At 40.9% G+C, this 23,283-nt stretch overlaps 2 protein-coding genes across 2 annotated transcripts; one reads left to right on the top strand and one right to left on the bottom strand.

The window, feature by feature from the left end:
- Positions 1 to 4,436: 4,436 nt before the first annotated feature.
- LOC121776825 lies at positions 4,437 to 12,989 on the bottom strand. The gene is made up of 6 exons (XM_042173988.1): positions 12,821 to 12,989; positions 12,112 to 12,153; positions 6,333 to 7,951; positions 5,541 to 6,194; positions 5,349 to 5,438; positions 4,437 to 5,102 (listed from the first exon to the last, which is right to left on the bottom strand). The coding sequence occupies exons 1-6, from the start codon at positions 12,987 to 12,989 to the stop codon at positions 4,437 to 4,439; spliced, it is 3,240 nt and encodes a 1,079-aa protein (XP_042029922.1).
- Positions 12,990 to 16,771: 3,782 nt separating this feature from the next.
- On the top strand, positions 16,772 to 22,870 carry LOC121776448 (laccase-14-like). Its single transcript, XM_042173622.1, has 6 exons — positions 16,772 to 16,873; positions 16,973 to 17,124; positions 17,216 to 17,460; positions 20,767 to 20,895; positions 21,692 to 22,615; positions 22,707 to 22,870. The coding sequence occupies exons 1-6, from the start codon at positions 16,772 to 16,774 to the stop codon at positions 22,868 to 22,870; spliced, it is 1,716 nt and encodes a 571-aa protein (XP_042029556.1).
- Positions 22,871 to 23,283: the final 413 nt, after the last annotated feature.

Here is a 23,283-nt window from a genome sequence, read left to right as displayed (position 1 = left end):
TCAAAGTGGTTAACTAAGGGGTGCCTTGATTAGTGAGGTGGGTTTGTGGAACGAAGGAAAAGAAACGGCTCAAGTGGTTAAGTCCTAATGCCTTTAGTCCTTACTACTTGTGCAATTTTCATCTCAATACTAAAAGTCAGCCTCTCGTAAAAATATCTTTTGTAAAAATAGTAGAAAGTGTTCTACTTTTGGCTTATAACTCACGTATAGAGAGGCTTCACAGTTGGTTTAGAAATTGAGCATTTCCAATATACTTGCGTCGTTCAAATTGATCAAGTTTTTGCAATCAAGTTTTTACATGCGAGCATACTGAATCCTTTTTCTAACTCTTCCAAAAGGTAATCAAGTCTTCCATTTATCCAATTTCATGCATATTGCCTATTTTATTACTAACTGGAATTTGTTATTTTTGAAAAATTTTAGCATGTATGATTCTACTATAACTAACCCGTCCCCCCTCCCCACTGCATATGAACTCGTCCTCGAGGGACTGGATGCAGTGGAAAAAAGGGTTAGGAACGGGCATCGGCACAACAAACAAGGAAAACTTCTCACACTTAGGCCAGACACTGGGCTAAGTGTGAGACAGTGCCAGCGATCAAAACATGCTAACATATATATAAACAACAACACAAGACAATAAGCAGGCAACAACAATAATAGCAAGAACGAGCATGCATGTTTCTAACACTTAGACCCAAAACAGGTCTAAGTGTGAAACAAGCATTTACAAACCAACAAGAAAATTAAATTTTTTGAAGCAAAATGAACTAAGATTTGGGGGGGGGGGGTTTACTTAGGGTTTCCTGTGAGGCTGACTTGGGGATGCTGAAAGTGGCCTGGAGGATGTTTGGCGCCGAGGTGGAGGAGAGCTTTCAGAGGGAGATGGTGGTTGCATAGCGAGGGTCAGCTGGCGAATAGCTTGCAGAATCCTGGATTGAGTGACCAGTTGGGCGTCTGAATTTGCCACTAGCTGTGTCAGCATTTGCTCTATGCGGAGCCTCCACTCATTGTTAGCGCGTGCAGCCTCCTCTGGCTCTGGTATAGTTGTTAGCTCCAACCTCTGCCTTGGCTGCCTGTCGGGACTCGCAGGCCGATCCGTCGTCATCCTCCTTTTATCGCGTTGGGCCTCCTCCAGCTCTGCCTGCCTTGCCCCCTGTTGCTCTGCCTGTTTTTCCTTCCGAACCTTCGAGACAAAGCGGAGTCTCCCGTCGCGCAGCCTTTGAAGTACCTGAATTCTTACAAAGAAATCAGTAACAGTTCTGGTTTTGGGCAGCGGCTGGGAAGCTCCACACCCTCCTAGAATTCCAGGGTCCAATTTCGCCTTAGGTAGGCTCCGAGAAGGTGGCAAACGTTGAGGTAGCGGGCAGGGTGATTTGCAATTTGACTAATCGAGTAAGCAATCCAGTAGCCCAGATGCACCCTCCTTTGTTCGTTCACGCACTTCATAAAATAGAGCTCGGCCAGAGTGATGATTGACAATGTGTTGTGGTGGCCAAGGAGATTGCATGCAAGGTAGGCTTGAGCAAGACGGAGGGACGGATCAGCAATATGGTCCCCTCTGGACTCAGAAGCTTTAAACTCGGGGGCACGTCCGTTGCATAAGGCCTGTCAGACTGCCTGCTGATCAAAGTCGGACATCCTCTGAGGAAGGCCGATGTCGCGCCCGTACCATTCTCCACTAGCGACCTGGGCTTCTGTATGCAGCCCCATTCGCACAGAGAACTCATTCAGGGTCCTCTTCTGTTTGCGCCCGAACACCCGGAAGAAAATGCTCTTGGCCTCCAAGTTCGTACTTCGAGTAAATTGGAAGGATGTGAAGAACTCTTTGGCCAGATCTGCGGGCACGATGGTATCCTCGATCTCCAGCAGCCATTCAAAACCAATCCAAGTAATATGCTAGGTAAATTTTTCCTCAACCCGGATCGTCTCTAGGGATGGCTGGTGAAGTTTCTTGCCTGGCTTTAGCTTCTTCGTGTCCATCACCCTCTGTTGGACCTCTTCATTCCACTTGGGGTTTTCAAATACCAGCATCTGCCGGAGGAGGTCCGTGGTCAACACCACAGTCTGTTTGGTATATTTAGCAGCGAAGGGTGATGCCGGCCTTCCCTGTTGCCTGCGGGATGTCCGGGCCCACCGGAGTTCCCTATCCTCAGTGTCACTGCCCCCATCTCCTTCTCTTGAAGGGGCAGGTTGATCAACAATAACAATGCCCCGAGTGGCAGGCGCATCTTCTTCGAGGGAGGGGGAACAGTCCCCTTCCCTTTCTTTTTCTTCCGGCTATCCTCAACAGCCTTCTTTTTTCTCTCGGCCTCTCCGGCCTCCTGGTTTATCGCCTCAGCGGCTCCTAGGTTCTCTGGCTCATCTAGCGTACTCGACAGTTGTCGTGCTATACGGCGTCTTTCCTCTTGCCTTTCTTCTGCCCTTTGCATGCTGGCCATTCTGGCCTCCACCTCCTCCACCAGCCTATTGACACTCCTTTTGCCTGCTCCCCTTCGCTGTAATATTTCTCTGAGAGGAGGCAGAAGGTCCTCCGTAGAATCGTCATCAATGTTTACAACCTCAACAGGTTGTGTCGGCCCTCAGAGGGCATGGGAGTTGGATCCTCCGCCACTGGGTGGTGTTGGAGTGCTGGGAGCAGCCGTGCCTTCTGCATGTGGCAGCTGCACAGTCGGTGCTCCTTCGGCCGGGGCGGCGACGAGTTGCGCCTCTTTCCCGTCTTCAGAGTCGTCCCCATCGTATGGTACCAAGGGAACGGAGGTTGTAGGTTCAGGGATACGAAGGGGGGCTTGTGTTTGGGAAGATTGAGGGTTTGGTGTTGTGGAGGTTGTGGCTCGGTCCCTTGACAAGGAAACTCCCAGTCGTGCCTTCAGGGTTGCATAAGCAATGGCGGGATCCAAATCGGAGGGCAGACTCCGGAGGATTTTGGTTAAGCGCCGTTGAGCCTCTTCGTCTGCCTCGGGTAGTGGAGCGTTAATTGGTGTAGGTGGGCTAGGATTTTCTATTTGGGCTAGAGAGGAGGCCTGTTGGTTATCACTATCGGCGCGAGTACTGGAAGATGAAGATGAAGTTGGGAACTGTTCGATCAACATATTTACTGGTAATGTGGGTAGATCGTGTTGGAGGATGTGATATTTTTGGAAGAAGGGTTTTGAACTTGGAAGGATTCTTGAGGAGAGTAAAAGAAATGAATCGTAGATGGCTCGGGTAAAAGTGGTCTGTAGATCTGAAATCTGCCTTTATAATAAAATCGCGACTGTTGGGATTCTGTACTGTTGAGATCCTTGCGGCTCTTCGTGTACAGACACGCCTTTCAGAGTGCCAGCTGGCTTAGCTTCTCTGATACGTTTCATCCCTCTCTCCAAGGTGTCCTTCCACTGTGACGGTTGGCACTTCCTGACACCTTTTCAGTGACTGCGCACATCCTTTCATCACCTGTCCTGCTCAACTCAATCACTGTACCATCAATTAAATTCGAATTGTTCTGACCAAGTGGAGAATTAGTTTTTGATAAAAATCAATTGGTTCCACTTGATCAGTTTCCTTCCTTTCTTTCGACTTTTAATTAATAAAATAAAACTAACATACTAAAGACTATTTACACTAACTACTAAGGACTTGACCGGGTTCCCCTAGGATGTCACTTGATCAGTTTAATTGATTAAGTCTTTGTCGCTTGATCAAGCAGACTTCCCATGAGTGCCCAGTCAACCCTTTTTACCTGTCTACTGGAGAGAGTTAGGCATTAGTAGTGGAATGTCGTCCACTACAAATGCCTCCATTCTTTCTCTGTATGGTTTAACCCTATGTCCATTCACCATGAAAGAAGGTGAATCATGATCGCTTCCTTGGAGTTCGATTGCTCCATTCGCTCGGATGGTGATATTGGTATAAGGACCTATCCACCTAGATCTGAGCTTTCCTGGCATCAATTTCAGTCTGGACTGAAACAACAAAACTTTCTGGCCTACCTTTAGTTCCTTCTTGCGAAGGTTCTTATCATGCCACATTTTCATCTTTTCTTTGTACCACATGGCAGAGTCATAGGCGTCCAGACGAAGCTCTTCCAGCTCATGTAACTGCATTCTCCTCTCTGCAGCTCCAACCTCAGTATTCATATTCATTTCCTTTATTGCCCAGTAAGCTTGATGTTCAACTCCCACCGGCAGATGGCACATCTTCCCAAATATGAGCCGGTATGGGGACATTCCAATAGGCATTTTGAATGCTGTCCTGTAGGCCCAGAGTGCGTCCTCCAGTCGACGGCTCTAGTCTTTCCTCGTGGGATTGACCGTCTTTTCTAGAATCGCATTGATTTCTCTATTAGAGATTTCAGCCTGGCCATTGGATTATGGGTGGTAAGGTGTGGATAGGCAGTGGTGGATTCCATATTTTCGCATCAAAGCTTTGATAGTTCTGTTGACGAAATGAGTCCCTTAGTCAGAGATAATAGCTCGTGGCACTCCGTATCGGGTAAATATGTTAGATTTCAAGAACTTCGCCACTTCCTTGGACTCACACGTCCTAGTTGCCTTCGCCTTGATCCATTTGGACACATAGTCGACTGCCACCAGTATGTAGAGATTACCTTCAGATGCGGGAAATTGTCCCATGAAGTCCATTCCCCATACATCGAATATTTCACAGACAATAATGGGGATCTGAGGCATCTCGTCTCTAGTAGATATTCCTCCAGTAAGTTGACATCGAGGGCACTTCTTGCAGAATTCATAAGCATCTCTATGGATGGATGACCAATAAAACCCACTATCAAGTATTTTCCTTGTTGTTTTCTTTAGCCTAAAATGACCCCCGCAAGCTAGTGTGTGGCAGTGGATCATTACGTCTTCCTGCTCCCATTCTGGTATACAGCGTCGGATTACTTGATCTGCCCCCATTTTCCATAGGTAAGGATCATCCCAATAGAAGTATCGGGAATCGCTTTTAAGCTTTAACTTCTGTGCCCTTGAAATTTCGTCACTTCTGGGTAACTCCCCCGTTACCAAGTAATTAGCTATGTCCGCGAACCATGGCTCCTTACTCGTGTTTTGTCCTTTGCTTCCTTTGTTGGCTTGAGCAATTTCTTCCGCTTGGTTGATCCACTGGCACTCAGGTATTGATTTGATCAGGCAGAGATGCTCTTCAGGGAAAGCGTCTGGAATGGCTTCACCATTATCCTCTTGGAGAATTCAACTTAGGTGATCTGCCACCTTGTTCTCACATCCTTTCTTATCCACTGCGTCCCAATCAAACTCATGTAGAAGGAGTACCCATCTAATCAACTACGGCTTTGACTCATTCTTTGCCAAGAGGTATTTGATGGCCGCGTGATCTGTATAGACAATCACCTTGGACCCAAGCAGGTAAGGCCTAAACTTCTCAAATGCGAATACTATTGATAGCATCTCCTTTTCGGTCACATCATAGTTCTTTTGTGCCTGATTTAGAGTTTTGGAGGCATAAAAGATGACGTAACTCTTCCCTTCGATTTTCTGACCTAATACCGCCCCCACAGCATAGTCACTAGCATCGCATATCACCTCAAAGGGGTGATTCCAGTTGGGAGCACGTATTATTAGAAAGCTTATCAATCGGTCCTTCAGAAACTGAAATACGGCCTTACAGGCATCCGAGAATTCAAATTCCACATCGTTCTGGAGAAGCCTTGTTAGAGGCTGGGCTATCTTTGTGAAATCTTTGATGAATCTCCTATAGAACCCAGCGTGCCCTAAAAAGGCTCTGATCTCCTTCTGGTTAGTAGGGTATGGGAGTTTTGCAATGACTGCTACCTTTGCTGGGTTGACCTCTATTCCCCTGCTTGATACCACGTGGCCCAGAACTATTCCTTCAGTAACCATAAAATGGCATTTCTCGAAGTTCAGAACTAAGTCCTTCTGGCGGCATCTTTCCAACACCCTGTTCAGGCTATGCAGCCCTTGATCAAAATCATCCCCATAGACAGTGAAATCATCCATGAAGATCTCAATACAATCTTCCAACAGGTCCGAGAAAATGCTCATCATACATCTCTGGAAAGTGCCCGGAGCATTGCAGAGGCCAAAGGGCATCCTCCTGTAAGCGTAAGTGCCAAAAGGGCAAGTGAATGTCGTCTTTTCTTGGTCATCTGGATTTACTGTGATCTGGAAATAGCCACTATAACCATCCAGCAAGCCGAAGTATTGTTTCCCTGCCAACTTCTCCAACATTTGATCAATGAACGGCAGAGGGAAATGATCTTTCTTTGTGGCTTGGTTCAGCTTCCTATAGTCTATGCACATTCTCAACCCAGTAACTGGCCTTGTCGGGATTAATTCATTTTTCTCATTTTTCACCACTTGAATCCCTCCTTTCTTAGGCACCATGTGCATTGGGCTGACCCAGTTACTGTCGGGAATGGAATAGATAATTCCGATTGAAACCAACTTGACAATTTCCTTCAGCACCTCTGCCCTCATGTTGGGGTTGAGTTTCCGTTGTTGGTCGCGGTGTGGCTTGGCTCCTTCCTTCAACCGGATGTGATGCATACATAAGTCTGGACTGATGCCCACTAAATCTGTCAGCTTCCAGCCAATAGCCTTCTGATTTCTTCTTAATACTTCCAACAATCTGTCTTCATGCCCCTGGGTCAAGTGGTTGTTGATGATAACGGGCATTGTTTCACCCTCACCTAGGTAGGCGTACTTTAGATGTGCTGGAAGAGGTTTCAATTCCTTTGCGGGTTTTGGCTCTTCATTGGGCAGAGGGTTCTCTGCTGCCTCTTGTTCCAGTGTCTTGCCTTGATCAAGCCGTTTCGCTAAGCTAGAAACTTGAGCTGTCCTACTTGACCCAGCTGGCCTCGGGCGCCCGCAAAATTCCGATATTGCTTTCACGACGGCCTGGTCGTCCATATCTCCGACTTTCATGGTATCATACCACTCTTCCACTTCTTTTTCGACCACCTTATCTGCAGCGGAGTCAGTGAACAGTCTCTTTAATAATTCTTCCTCCAAATACTCCTGTACCAAGGGCTCAGTCACATCTATGGAGTATACATTTTCGCCGTCAGTTGGCTTTTTAACGGCTTCATCAATATTGAACGTATACTGCTCTCCCTTGAAATCCAGGCTTATCATCCCATTTCGGACGTCTATAATAGTGCTGGCTGTTGACAGGAACGGTCGTCCTAGTAGGACTCCACTCGACTCCTTTGTCGCGGGTTCCGTCATTTTGATCACAAAAAAATCAGCTGGGCATAGAAAGTTATTCACCTTAACAATCACGTCTTCCAGAATCCCCTCTGGGTGAATACACGATCTGTCGGCCAACTGTATCATTATGTCAGTGTCGACGAGATTGGCCGCTCCTAACCTCCGATAGATGGAGTATGGCAGAACATTGATTGATGCGCCTAAATCACACATCGCGTGCTCCACCTGGATGTCTCCGATAGAAATAGAGAGTGTGAACATTCCAGGATCAGTTTTCTTGGAGGGGAGGTCGCTTCTCTGGATTACGGCAGAGACGTTCTCGTCTGTAACTAGTCTCCCTTCCTCATTGACCTTCCCTGCCAGGTAGTCTTTAATGAATTTGCTGATCGGGGGCATTTTTAATGCCGTTAAAAGCGGCACCTTCACGTCTACATCTTTGAACATATTTGCCACATCGATTATGGCTTCTTTCCTTCTTGTCACCATTCCGCGGTACGGATATGGCTTAACCTTCTCAGCTTCTTCTTTCTGACTTTCTTCCGAGGCTTCACCTCCCACATTTTCCTTGCCTTTTTCTTTTGCTCGATCTTCAACATTGGATTCCCCCTCTCCCTCACGGGTTTGTCCGGAACCAGTTGCTGGAGATATCGCAGGATGGCTGGGGCTTTGGTAGATTTTTCCCGACCTCAAGGATACTTCACTAATATTCTCGCGACCAGGTAGTTGTATAGTGGCTTCATTCCTCTTTAACTCGCCCAGCGACTCTGCAACTTGAGAGAGTTATTTCGTCAGCATTTCCAACGCCGCCCGTTGCTCTTTCTGAGCCTCCTAGATTTCCCGCATCGCATCATTTCGATGGTGCGGTACCAACATATCTTCGTGGCCTTCGTTGGGGTGTCGGTTGTATCTTTGATTCGGCAGTCCCCCACTATAGTTGGGTTGCGGGTAGTCAGATTGCCCGTAATGTTCTTACTGATATCGCGGCTAGTTGTACTGTTGATTTCCAGGGTGCTGATTTCCCCGTAGGTGTGGTGGGATGTACGTGACCATCTGGTTGTTCGGCTGCCTTCCCTGGTTGCTAAAATGAGGGCCTTGTTGTCTGTACCCCCAGTTTCCCTCCGGTTGTCTGCTTGACCAATTGGGATGTCCTCCACTGGACCAGTTTCCTTGAGGTACGTTCTGTATTATGTTTCCTCCAGAGTTTGGTCTATCCTGGATCCGTGCGGGCCAGTTGGGTTGCCCTTCAGAGGGTTGTACTTGCTGAGTTAATAACTGGAGCGGTTTGCCTTGATACTGATCAGTCCATCGAAAATTGGGGTGGTGGAGGTTGTGTATTTTGCTCGGTGGCTGTTGCTGCTTCTAATGCAGCTCTGTAACGAGTGGTGACAACTCCGGCTTCCTGGACTCTCCAATGAGCGTTAGTCTCTCTGTATAGAAAGGGATGATTCCAGTGTCCACCGCGTTGGTACCTTCTCATCAACAGTGAAAAACAAAAAAAAACAAAAAATGAGAAAATAAGGAAATAAGGAAATAAGACTATATACACCTACGCACTACGCACAAACATAAAGTAACACCATGCTTCCCCGGCAGTGACCTTGATCACGTTTTCCTTTTCAGGCACATGGACTGTAGACAGGAGTTTTCCTGAATTCCCCTTCATTTCACCCATTGAACTCGCCAGCTGGGCTAATTGTCTATTCATCATATCTATGTTCGCCTTATGCTCCTTCTGGGCATTCTGCATCCCCTGCACTACTTCGTTATTGGACTGCAACTCACCTTTGATACTCTGCTGCGAAGCGAGCAGTTCTCCCATCATGTCCTCCATAGATCTTCTTGACCTGTTAGGATATTGGGAATGATTTGGTCCTTGATGCTGGTTGTACTGGGAATTGTGGTTGTGCTGGTAATTCTGGAAGTTTTGCTGGTTCTGGTTAGGTGGGTATTGGTTATACTGGGCAGGAGGTTGTACTGGTCTTGGTGATATTGATTCTGGTTCTGGCTTTGGAACAGGTTCTGGTTATGCTGGTGTTGGGGACCTTGATTATACTGATTCTGGTAATTTTTTAAGTTTCTTTGGTGTGTGGCACATAGACAGAGTTTGAGTTTTGGTTCTGTGGGTTTTGGTTATGTGGTTGTTGGTTCCTTCCTGACCAGTTGGATTGGTGGTCGGGATTTGCTAGGCCGCGGTTGGAATTTTGGTTCAGGTGGGGGTTGTATTGGTTCTGACCTTGACCTTGGTTTTGGTTTTGATTTTGGTTTCCATCTCCCCATCGAAAATTTGGATGGTCTCTCCATGGTGCGTCCCGCTGTCTTCCCGGGATCTAATTTCTACAATAATTATAGTACCCTGCAGCATTGACTTGCTCCATATTGACGAAGTCATTCGACTGAGAATAGGTTGGCCCTTGACTTCCCTGCTCTGCACCCTTATAGCTCCCAGTTGGGGAAAGTGGTGGAGTGTTCTTCTCGATCGCGCTCAAGAGCGTCTTTTTCAGCTCTTCCATCTTCAAGTCCATCTTCTGCTCTATCTTCTGCTCCTGATCAGTAGACGACGCACTCGCAGTCCTTTCTCTAATATATTCATCCCTCGAATTGTCGTACTCCTACTTCGTGCTCAGAAGCTTCCCCAGGACCTTTTTCGCTTCGCTAACCCTCAGTTGCGTGAAGCTTCCTCTTGACGACGAGTTTGCCAGATCTTTTGTTGCCTTATTCATCCCCTCATAAAAGGTATGATGTATCTCTATATCTGCCATACGATGGTTCGGACATGCATCCAAAAGACTCATATACTTCGCTCAATAATCACTCAGGGGTTCATCGTAACCTTGCTTCACACTGGTTATCTCTCTCTTCAACACACTCGCCTTTGATGACGGGAAAAATTCGCCTAAGAAGACGGACTTGAAATCGGCCCAACTCTCAATGGAATCGGGTGGCAGGCGCATGAACCATGTGTTGGCCTCCCCCTTTAGGATGAACGGCAAGGCCTTCAATTTGTAGTCATCCTCTGTCGCCCCCGCTGGCCTTCTCTGTGCCTTACAAATCTTACAGAACTCATGAAGGAACTCGTAGGGCCCTTCATAGCTCTTTCCACAGTACGTGGGTAGAATTGCGATAACATGGGGCTTCACATGGCAGGTTGTCTGTCCCAGGGTGACAACTAAAGCTTGCGGCGGTTCTCCTTCAGTATGCGGGTTCAGCGATCCGATCTCTGGATCATCATCTACAAGGGCAGCCATCCTCCTTGGATTACCTTCCTATTGTTGTACCACTTCTGGTATTCCTCCTTCTATGGTGTCTTGCTCTTCGTCACTACTCGTGCCTAAGTCGGACAGGGCTGTCGACAGGCCAGAACGAGTGGTCACAAGTATAGTCCCTCGTTGGAGTATCTTCGGTCTCCAATGGTCAGGAGCCAAGCTGCTTCTCATAAACTGAAATAAAAAGAAAAGAGAAAAGTTATACAAAATATATACGCCAAAGTATCACACACAATAACAGCTAAAAACGCCATTCATCCCCGGCAACGACGCCATTTGATGAAGCTTGCAGGTGTGCAGGTGTCGTGTAAAGCAAGGGTGTATCCTACTGATCAGGATAGAAACCCCAGCTCAGTCTGAACCTGGCTATCAAAGAAATTCCTCAACCCACTTCTACTGATTAGTATAGTGGAGGTAAGGGTCGAATCCCACAGAGATGATGCGTTTGGATAATTGTGTTGATATTCTGGAAGGGTTTGGTTAGCTACCACGCTTGGGTTGAGTTTCTACCTAGACAGGAATTAAAGGGTGTACTCTACTGACTGGGTGGGATGAAAGTGAACGACATGTGGCTGTGTATGTGAGAGTGGGTGACAAGGTGTTTCAGGGACATGTGGAAAGTAGATGGTTACTATAAAAGGCTAAATGGAATATCAGAGAATAAGAGGCAGTTAGGTGGCTACTCTGTCAGATCTGTAGGGTACCAACCTAAAAAGCAAAGGACAAAAGCAAAAAGTAACTAAAAAGCAAAGTGGTCCCAACCTTGGATGTGGATGTTGTCTTCTCCAACAAACATGAACAAAATCAAACAAACTCAGATTCCATAGATGAAATTGCAGATTAACAACTTCCACAAATCAGATCCACAATTAACTCACTAAAATTTAAAGATTAAACGAGCGAAATCGAGAACTACACATACTGGATGACATGCAAGGTGGCAGAATAACGTAAACTCAGATTTCTCACTTAATCACTTCAGAAAATAAATCTAAACAGCTACTTAACTAACAATCACAGATCGAGTAACTCCGAATGAAAGCATGCTTTCAACACTCAGAAACAACCGCAACAACTAGATCTTAGCTACCTAGGGAGAATGAAACAGATTCAAACCGAAAGAGATGCATAAAAACAACTTCATTGCCTAAAACGTTTGGATCTAAACGAAACACTCCAAAAGATCACAAGTACTGAAAATGCAGCAGATCTAACAAAAGAAAACAAATAAAGGTTAACTAAGAAAGCGAATAAAGATTGTTTTGCCACTCCGGGCAATGAAACTGCTACGACTATGGAATAAACTGGCTGGAACGGTGGAAGGCGAATCTCCGGCGAACTGATGGAACTTCAGGTGACCATGGCTATGGCGAGGAACAAGAAGATGTAGGACAATGCTGAAGGAAACTGATCTACCGAGAGAAAATATTCTAACTAAAAGTGGAGTGTGTCGATCCTTTTTTATGATCCCCCTTTTTCTCTCCAAGCGGCTTCCTGTTATAGGGAGGTCTGCCCTTGATTTTTAGGGTAAACTCTCTTCGTGAAATGACTATTTTGCCCTTGTTTGTGGTTGATCCTTCCCAGCAATCCTTTTTCTCCATCTCGAGCCTTTTCTGACATGCATCCTGATCAGTATTGCACCCTTCTGGCGCTCTTTTCACCTGAGTTATCCGAAACCCTTCCTACTGACTGGAACCCTTTCCCTGCACACTTTAGCAACTGTTTAGCAGATATAATCCAATTATGCACGTATACTAACCAGTAACCAAGGCCTAGAATGCGACTTATCAGCGCGTTACAATATAATAGCAATTCTAGCACCGCTAGATATTAATCACCACTACCCAAGATATCAGGATTATTGGGTTGCGAAAAAACCCACATCATTTGATAAGTCAAAGTAATGCATAATCAATACTTTATGCTCATTGCTAACATATATTGTTTAAGAAATAATTATTTATCAAGACCTCGTCTTTCAATAGATAGCATAAAGACACGTCTTGCTGTTAGATTCGTTCAGTGCTATACCACACCAATGTCATCTTATTTCAGTAAGGCTTATAAATATGCTGACTGACATTGCAACCTTTCACGATAGGTAGTCTAAGCTTATCTAGGTTATGAAATTCTTCTTTTTCTTTGTTCAGAACTGACCGTGTTACCTTAAAGTTGACGACGCCCACAACCGGTCTACTAAAACAAAGACTTAGACTTTGTTAAGTTTCTTTTACATTTAAATATGTAATAAAACAACCATTAAATGTAAAACATAAAACATTATGACAAAAAATAATTTGTTTTATTGATTGGAAAATAAAATAAGAGTCTTACAGTATTCAATCACTCGAAAGGTGATTTCTAGTATACAAACTCTAACAGCGCCGAAGTTGCTCTTGTAGTCGTTGCTAGTGGTGTTCTTCGTCCTCTTTGACGCAAAGGTCGCAGGCGTTATCCCTCCTTGGAACTTGGGCTTATCCTTCACAAAGGGCAAGAAGCCGTAGTGCTTGAATGCGCCGTACAAATACATGTACGACATCATTGCTTTGTCGCGTACATCTTTGAGACTCTCACCACTACCCTGGTCCCTTATGCACTTCGTGTACTCGGCCGAGAACTAGTTAACCTCCATCTTGACCCGATCCCAGTGCTTACGGAGTTATTCCTTCTTGCGCTTGTACGAGGTCGCCGGCTTATTTGCTTTGAAGCGTTCGGTAATAAGCTCCTAGTATGCGACTTGCCTCTAGTTGTTGGAATAGATCGGGTCCTCCGATATATCAACCCAACACTTTTTCAGAAGCATAGTCTCCTCGTCGGTGTAGTTCTGCCTCCCTGGGGCGCATAGCGACAACTTCTTGGCTTTCGCCTTCACCTTTTTCTTTCTTGAATGGGTGGCGGTGCTCGACTCCATATCGTTGAGTCCGTACGAATCCGTGGTTGAATTCGGATCGTACTGGGTATTCGGATCCCAGTTGGACTCCACGGAACTCGGTGTATTGAATGGTCGCAATTTTTCAGGTTCATTACCCGGCCATAGGGCACCGCCGTCGCCTAGCATCGGTGTTCCATCGGGGCTTTCGGGTTTGGGAAACCACCGGGATTCATCCTTAAATAACTAGTGAGAGAGAAATCAGTTGGGGGAAAAGAGCGGAGTGAAAGATGTGATAATGAAGTAGAAAATGGTCATATATATAAAAGGAAAAACAAAAACAAAAAATATTAAAATTCTAAATCATCGCCCGATCGTCCGACCCTACCGTCCGGACTCCCACAATGGGGCTGACGATAGGTCTATCTCTCGAGCGTGACCATCGGTCGGAGCTTCATCTTTCCACCTGGAGTGGTGGACGATGCCTCGTCCAGAGCATCGTCTATCCCATTATGAATGCTCTAAAGGAATAAACTGACGTGATAGATTTATTAGAGTTGTTTTTCTTTTTGAGTAGTTTAAATTATTTTTCATTTGATTTTATTAATCCATTCTAATTATAATGTTGTGGTCATAACTACATTAATATATTACTATCGCATATCGCTGAAGGAGGAGTACATATAATATACATGAAACAAATGTTGTAGTCATATTTGATAAATATTGAAGTACTCATATATTCAGTGGCGGACGTAGAAATTTTTATCAATAGGAGCTCCACTATATTTTATATAGTCAAAATTTATGGTGTTAAAAAAATATTTTATCTCACGTGTTCCATTTTTCTACGTGAAATGTCTCATATTAAATGTTTTTTGAATTTTTACTATTTTTTGAATGGACCATGCATCATACTACCTCATTTTACTTAGAGTTTATAATAAAAATAATGGAATATATAAAAATAGAACTCTAGTTTTATTTTTTTTAAAATAGCTCTTACTTATGTTTTTTAAAATATACACCAAGATAAAGGAGGACACATGATAAAGGACGGATGGAACTAATACTAGCATATAAAAAATTACTATCACAAAAACTAAAAAATGCATAAATAATTTTTTTGACAGAAACACTACTTATTCAAAAGAATGAAACAATTCATATTTACACATTCATTTTCTTATTCTTAAGCCCCTCCCCTTCCCTTACTGCGTCCGCCAGTGCATATATTCCCTCGGTCTCATAGATGACACAATTAGGTAATGACGATGAATTTTAGATTTGTGTTTTTCGATAGGGGAGAAAATAGTACCCCTCCATCCCCCAATATATGTCTCACTTTGATCCGATACGAATTTTAAGAAATGTAATATAATATGGATTGAAAAAGTTAGTGAAATGTAAGTACTACTTTTATGTTAGTGTTATACTCCCTCTGTCCATGATTAAATGTCACATATTTGACCGGCACGGGTTGCAAGAAATTGTTTGACTTTATGTAGTAAAATGGCTAGAAAAGTTAGTGGAAGGTGATGTTTATTTTTATATATTGGTTTCATAATAAAATGTGAGTGGAATGTAGGGTCCACTTATCAAATGTCATAAAATGAAATGGAGCATTTATTGGCAGACGAACGAAAAAAGAAAAATGGGACATTTAATGGCTGGTGGAGGGAGTAATAAAACGGTCATAAAATGTAAGTGTCTACTACCAAAAACTTTAAAAAATGAAGTGGAACAATTAATATGGTACACATAATGGTGGATGGGGGAGTATATTTATACTAATGTGAGAGTTTTTTTCAAAAAATTAGACGTGACATCATTTGTAAGATAAAATAAAAAAGTTTGACATTTATTATAAGACGGAGGGAGTACGAAGGACTTAATCATCCACGTAGATCTCACTAGATATGGAAATTAATTTTGGAACTAGAATCCACAGTATGATGTTTTTTAAGATGATTTATTTTCTTAAAAACTTGGAAGATTATGTAAACATAAAACTTAGCATAATTTTAATCTTTCATATGAATTACCTAGCATAATATTAATCTTTCAAATCAATTTTTTTATTATTTCTGAGAGTAATTGAACCTATTTAATATTGGGCTCAATTTAATTAAATTAAGTAGTGGCCCAATGTTTGTTGTGTATGGCCCAAATCCGTTCTGGTCCGTTCTCAACTCCCAATGGCGCCATGCAGTGCTCCCCTAGGATGGTTGCTCCTGGATATTGGATGGATATTGGATGTAAGGTGTGTTTGTTGTGAGAGACATTTAGGCCATCCACATATCCGTCTCAATACCGTCTCAATATCGTCTCATCCCTTCACTATTCATGGGCCCCACTGCACTTTTTACTCCATCTCTTAACTAAGAGACATCACCTGCAACTAGAGGTGCCCACGGTTCCGGAACCGGCGGTTACGGTTCGGATCCGCCGGTTCCGGTTTTGGAAACTGTCGAACCGAACCACGAGGGTGTTTCGCAGTTACGGTTCCGATTCCAAAATCTTCGGTTTCGGTTTCGAACCGGCGGCTTTTCACGGTTTCAAACCGTCGGTCTTTTGCGGTTCCGACTTGGTTTCACGGTTTTTCGGTGATTTTTCGCGGTTCGGGTTTGGAACCGCCCGAAACCGGTAGTTCCGGCACGGTTTCGGTTCAAAAATTTTTGAACCTAAACCGAACCACGGTTCAGTATATTGATGAGTTAGCAAGTTAGCAAATTAAAAAAGTTAATATTATAACGCACCCCTGCATGAACAAATTTAAATACACGATAAGATTTTTATAAATATACATTTTATATATTGTACGTACTCCCTCCGTTTCTTGTTACTATATACATTTCTTTTCGGCACGAAGTTTAAGAAGTGTGTTAAATGAATAGTGAAAAAAAGTAAGAGAGATGAATTACTTTTTACCAAAAATAAAAATGACTCAATTAACTTGAAACTTCCCAAAATAAAAAAAAAATGACTCTATTAACATGGAACAGATAGAGGGAGTAACATAAGAATTCGTTTTGATAGAATTTTCTGCCTCTTATCACTCTATGCATTATGCATACGTACACATAACATTTGTGTGTGCGTAATATAGCACTATATCTCCCTTGGTTATTAACACTACGATAAATTTGGACGCAACAAATTAAATAAAAGTAATTGGTCCCTACCTACTTTGAATTTGACCCATTGCTGTTTATGGTTTTATAATTTTTTACGTCTAATATGGAAACGGAAGTCCCCATTCAATTGCTATAACTGATTGTTGCTTATGAAAAAACGCAATTCCGCACTGTCTTTCCAAAAATATTGAGAAGAAGTGGAAATACGTAAACTCAATTAACACTATAAATACTGGACTATTTTTCTAAATCTCATTAGAAAAAAATAATATAAATTATTAATAGTACTAAACAATATTTTTGAAATCTACAAAAATGTTTACGGCTACGAAGATTTTCATCCATTGCTTGTTCACTATTGTTATGCTCGGAGGCGTAATTGAAGTCCATGCCTCAGTTCGTTTCTTTAAGTTTGAAGTAAGCAGCACATAGTTGGGCTGATTTTCTCCACATAATTTATAATTTGCTGTTTTTTTTTATTTTTGAAAAAATTAATTTTATTTCTAATTGTTTCAGTTGATAAATTCATTACACACTAGACTATGCAGCAACAAGAACTTGCTAACGATAAATGGAAAATCCCCGGGGCCGACTATATATGCTAGAAGGGGAGATTTGGTCATAATCGATCTTGTTAATCGTGCTGACCAAAATATAACCATCCACTGGTAATAATATCAACCTTCATATACAAGCTAGATCATACTATTAATTTTAGAATTGGCATGCAAACCTTAATTAGAGTTATGGTAATTTTAGGCATGGAGTAAAGATGCCAAGATATCCATGGTCAGATGGTACCAACTTTGTTACACAGTGCCCAATTCGCCCTGGGAAAAGATTTAGACAAAGGATGATCCTGTCTGATGAAGAAGGCACATTATGGTGGCACGCTCACAGCGATTGGTCGCGGAATTCAGTATATGGCGCTATCGTTATCCTACCGCCGAAGACGGAGAGTTATCCTTTCCCCAAGCCACATGCCCATCATCCCATCTTAATAGGTATATATGCACTCTACTCGACCAAGATTACTTTTTGTGCTGAAATTTTGGAATGTGGGAGGCTTGTGTTTGACAGATTGGACACTGAACATGCATAGCTTAAAATTAATGGCTGTCTACCTGCTTCAGTGCACAGAAATTATCGTCAAGTGGAAAGTATTGGGTACCTAGTAAGTATACTAACTAATAGGCTACTAAATATATTAACAAAATATTAATATATTTATTTTTTGTCCTATTTTATTATCGGTTTACTTTTTCTTTTCTTTATTTAACTCAATAAACATTATATTCTTAAATCGCATTCCCAAAAAAATATTTACCACGGCAATATTAGGTTGACGGGAAAATAAAGTTGGCAAAGAAAATAATTCCTGGGAAAATGAATCATGAGAATATGATTCCTAACAACTTTACTTTCCTATGTTTGAAAAATATCAAGATTTTAAATTTTATATTTGATTTAACAATTACTTTTATTAATATTAAAATAAATGATAATAATATAAGATTTCTTGATAATTATTAATTAAAACATAATTATAATAATTATATTATTGTTAGTATTATTATTAGTATTTTTGTTATTATGATAGATAATTTGAATATAGATTATCCATCGTAATTTAAATATAATAATATAAATATAATTATAGTTATTTACTAGCATTATAATTATAAATAATATAGTAATAAATATAATACTTATATTTATACTATTTACCGATTTTATAATTGAATAAAACTACGACCTTGTTGATTAATTTAAGAAAAAGAATACCTACTAAAAGTTAGGATTCAGAATCTTGAAGAGTTTGTACTACATATCTTGTTTTCATGATTTTGATTACTTTCTCAGTTTGATTAAAAATTCCAAACAAACACATGAACTTATAACTTAAGGATTTAGTTTACTTTCCAACATAGAATCCTAGCAACCAAACATGACCAACATGTAATGAAATGGAAGAAATAAAACATGCTCCCTCCGTCCCCCATTAATTGACACCGTTTGACCCAAGAGAGGTTTTAAGAAATGTAGTGTAAAATGAGTGAAAAAGTTAGTGGAATGTGAGTCCTACTTTTATATGTTAATTTTATAATAAAATTAACATATAAATGAGTTAGTGGAATGTTGGGTCCATTACCAAAAATAGGTAAAATATAAGGGTGTCAATTAATGGGAGACGAAGAAAAAAAAATTAAAGTCAATTATTGGGGAATGGAGGGAGTATTAAACGCCAGTCTTTAACAGCTAAATGTTACATGTGACGCATTTAGATATTTAGTGGTATATGTTTATACAGGAAAAACATAAAAATAAATAATACTTGTATTCGAAAAAAATGACATACAAAAGATTTGTATCTTAAGGATGTCACGTAAATAATACTCCCCCGTCATATAGAAAATGTCACACTTGTGAAATGACACAAGATTTTAGTAGGTTTTGTTTTATGTATTAAAATATAATTTTTATAATAAAGTGAGAAGAAATTTTTTCCAAAAATAGAAATATGACATGACAAGTGTGACATTTTTTATGAGCCAGAGGGAATACATAATAGTACTCTCTCTATCCCTACTAAGATGAAACTTTTGGTTTATCTCAATCAAGATGACACATTTTTATTTTTGGTAATTTTCTCTCTCAAATTAATGCATAAAACCATTTTTTTCCTCACTCCAGTTAAATATTCAACTCTCTTTCTCAATCCATTTAATACTTACAACCGTTTTTTTCTCTCCAATTAAACATATTAACCAATAACTCATAAAATCTCATGACGACTAAGAAGCGTGTCATCGTAGCCGGGACGGAGGAAGTAGTAATCAAGACATCCTTAAAACTAGCATATACCTATAGGAATAGAATTCTGTATGATTGGATTGTAAACATATTCAGATTTTATGAGAACGAATAACAATACACTCAATCAAGGTATAAAATCGTTATTATTTGTAAAAAAGAAGTAACTGCAGTAAAAGAAAATAGAAATTTTCCCCCTTTAGACGAAACCAAGAATGGTGCTAAAAAAGGTGTATATATACACATTTTTAAGATGACTTTTAAGTGTTTGTTCTATAAATAAGGTGTATACATACACATTTTTAAGATGATTTTTAAGTATTTGTTCTATATTTTTGTGAGAAATAAAAAGGGTGAACAAGTACATAAAATCAACAAATAAATAATAAACTATTATTCTATTTGATCTTTATTAGAAGTCTTATTTTTTACCAATATAAATTTTAAGAAATTGATTTGACTCTGTAATTGAAAGTGATCAATAAAGTTGGTGAAATTTTGGTTCAAAACTAGAAATTTTTTCTTTTTTGTCCATTTTTAAAAAATAGAAATTCTTTCTTTTTGTCTGTTTCCTAAAAATATAAGTTTTTCCTTTTAGGAAATTGACCTCACAAATCCCTCACACTAATTCCACTACTTTTTCTATTCCCTTCTCTTACTTCAAATTCTATCTCTTTCTCTCTCATATTTTACCCATTTTGCATTAAAACCTGTGTCGTTTCCAAAGTTCTTACTTTTAGGAAACAGATGGATTATGAATTAGGTGAGTTGGTTGAATGTGGGGTCAACTTGCAAAAAATACTCTCCCCGTCCCTGATAAGTATGAACTATTTCCTTATTAGTCCGTCCCTGAATAGTACTCCATCCGTCTCATTAAAATTGAAAGATCTTCATTTTTTGATTGTCCCATTAAAAATGAAATATTTCCTAAAATGGAAACAACATCATCTCTACTTTCTCATCTCTCTTCTCTACTCTTTCTTCATTAACTCAGAAAATACCACTGCATAAAATCCCTTACCGAAAATCAAATGTTTCATATTAATTGGGATGGAGGGAGTATGTATTTTCTAATTTTAGAAAGTCAAACTACACATTTCCCCCACACATAATTTTATTCACAATTTAATACATTATTACACTACACTTCTAAAAATATGGAGCACATTCTCATAAATACTACTTACATTATTCTTTATCTCTCTTACTTTACCAATTATATATTTAAACACATGCTGAATCAAATGTTTATATTTTTTAGGGATATAAGTTCTAAAAGTAAAAAGAGAAATGACAAGATGAAACTTCTAATGGCCACCTTAAGGAGTAATTTTTAAAGAATGTTTGTTGATTAAGCTCACCCTTTTCTTTTTCTTCTAACTAGATTTTACTTTATATTTTCTAATTCACAATTCTAAACTTTTATTGTGTTTTATCCAGAATATCGAAATTATATTTTCCAACGGTTTTGAATTCTAATTGAATAGCAATGTCAGGCGAGTGGTGGAAGGCTGATGTGCAACAAGTGATGGAAAATTTTCTAAAAAATGGAGGTGATCCCCAAATGTCTAATGCTTACCTCATCAATGGGCAACCCGGAGACTTTTATCAATGCTCAACACAAGGTGGATATATATATATATAGTCTGAAAATTTTCATATTAAAACTAGCCAATTTCATACTATACCTTTTTTCATATTAATAAGAGTCTATTTTGCCATTTTAGTCTATTCTATAATAAATGATAAATATGTCTCACATTCCACTAACTCATTTCACTCATATTATACCAAAAAAACTAGCACTTCCTCCATTCCATATTAATTGAGTCATTTTTCTATTTTGAGAAGTTCTAAGATAATTGAGTCATTTTTATATTTGGCAAAAAAGTAACCATCTAACTTACTTTATTCACTATCTACTCAACATACTATTCTTAATTTCCATGAAGAAAAGAAATGCATCAATTAACAAGGAACAAATGGAGTAATATATAAAAGTGACCATCATAATTTTTCAACTTTTTCATCTCACTTTCCTTTATAGTATTTCTTGAAATTCGTTTCGAGTTAAATTAAGACTCCTATTATGGGACGAGGTAGTATAATTAAATTAGCTACAATTATACTACTCCCTCCGTCCACGAAAAATAGGACACATTGTTAATGGCACGGGTTTTAATGTGAAATTAGTAAAGTAAGAGAGAATGGAAAAAAGTAAGAGAGAAGCAGTGTTAGTGGAATGTGGGGTCTATATTATTAGTAAGAGAGAGAGAAAAAAGTAAGAGAGAAGTTATTGAAATTTTTTTCCTTTTTAAATGTGCTCTATTTTTTGTGGACAATCAAAAATGGAAAATGTGCTCTATATTTTGTGGACGGAGGAGTATAAAGTATTCAAAATGTAGCCACTTTGCGGTGCAGATACACACAAGCTCCAAGTGGAATTCGGCAAAACTTACCTTCTCAAATTGGTAAACGCAGTGATGGACAACATCATGTTCTTCAAAATCGGCCGCCACAACTTCACCGTGGTCGGCACCGACGGCGCCTACACGAAGCCGATAAAAACCGATTACGTCGCAATATCCCCGGGCCAAACCATCGATCTTCTCCTCGAGGCCAACCAGCCCCCCAGCCACTACTACATGGCCGCTAGAATCTACGCCAGCGGCGGAGATTTCGTGACCATCCCGGCCACCGCAATCATCGAGTACACCGGAAACTACCAGCCGCCGCCGTCACCGCTCCTTCCACCTTTCCCTCAAGTAAACGACTCCGCAACTTCAATCAATTTCACCAACCAATTAAAAAGTCTAGAAAAAGGCGCGAACGTCCCGAGGAATGTGACTCGGAAGCTATTCTTTGCTCTCTCGATGAACCGAAAGCTCTGTCGGGAGAGCTACTGCCTGCGAGCCACGAGGCTCATGTCGAGCGTCAACAACGTGTCGATGTTGCTGCCGGGGATCGACATTCTGCAGGCCTACTACAGAGGGATTAGTGGCGTTTACACCGCTGATTTCCCTGACTTCCCGCCTTCGCCCTTCGACTACACGCGAGATGCCATGGCCGGGGAAAGGTCGGCCACGCGGTTTGGGACGGCCGTTAGTGTTTTGGAGTATGGATCGGCGGTGGAATTGGTGTTTCAGGGGACCAACATAGCTGGGGGCGTTGAGCATCCCATGCATTTGCATGGACACAGCTTCTACGTCGTCGGATCGGGGTTAGGAAATTACGATAGAGTCGCGGATCCGGCTAGATATAATCTCGTCGACCCGCCGTTTATGGAAAATATAGCGGTGCCTAGGAATGGATGGACCGCTATAAGATTTAGGGCTAATAATCCAGGTTTGTTGTTACAATCAGTTATCTGATCTAAAATCTGTGTCAATATCATATTTTGTCTTATATGTCTTGTCAATTGATGTTGCGTTTGTAGGAGTTTGGTATATGCATTGCCATTTCGAGCGTCATCAGAGCTGGGGAATGAAGATGGTGTTCATCGTCAGGGATGGGGAACGGCCCGATGAGAAGATGTTGCCGCCACCGCCCGATATGCCGGGGTGTGATGCGCCGCCTCCCCAATTATTGTTTAGGATTTGAATGTTGTTTATTGTGCTATTTATTGGTTAGGGTTTGAATATTTTTTATGTTTGAAACACATGAAACATAAGTAATCATATCTAAATTTGGAAGAAAATAATAAAAGCTGATTTGCTAGACATAGATATAACACATTGGTGGTTTTCGTTCGATAGATAAAATAATACCAATATATAATTTAGGATTAAGTTGTGAACATTGGTGGCAAAATTATACTACATGAGAAAAATTAGAGCCATCAAGAGGGGACATTTATAAAGAAAAATTAATAAAGTTGCAAATTTATCAAATTATTATGTACATTCAATAGTTATAGAGGGGGCAAAAGCCCCAATGTGGAGACCATGTGGCTCCGCCACTGGTTGTGAGATTATTTTAGTTGGAGGGGATTGACCATGACTAATTATCACATG

The sequence above is a fragment of the Salvia splendens genome, chromosome 18 (assembly GCF_004379255.2).
Source record: "Salvia splendens isolate huo1 chromosome 18, SspV2, whole genome shotgun sequence".
NCBI classification, from domain to species: domain Eukaryota; kingdom Viridiplantae; phylum Streptophyta; class Magnoliopsida; order Lamiales; family Lamiaceae; genus Salvia; species Salvia splendens.
This window is presented reverse-complemented; position numbering and strand designations above follow the sequence as displayed.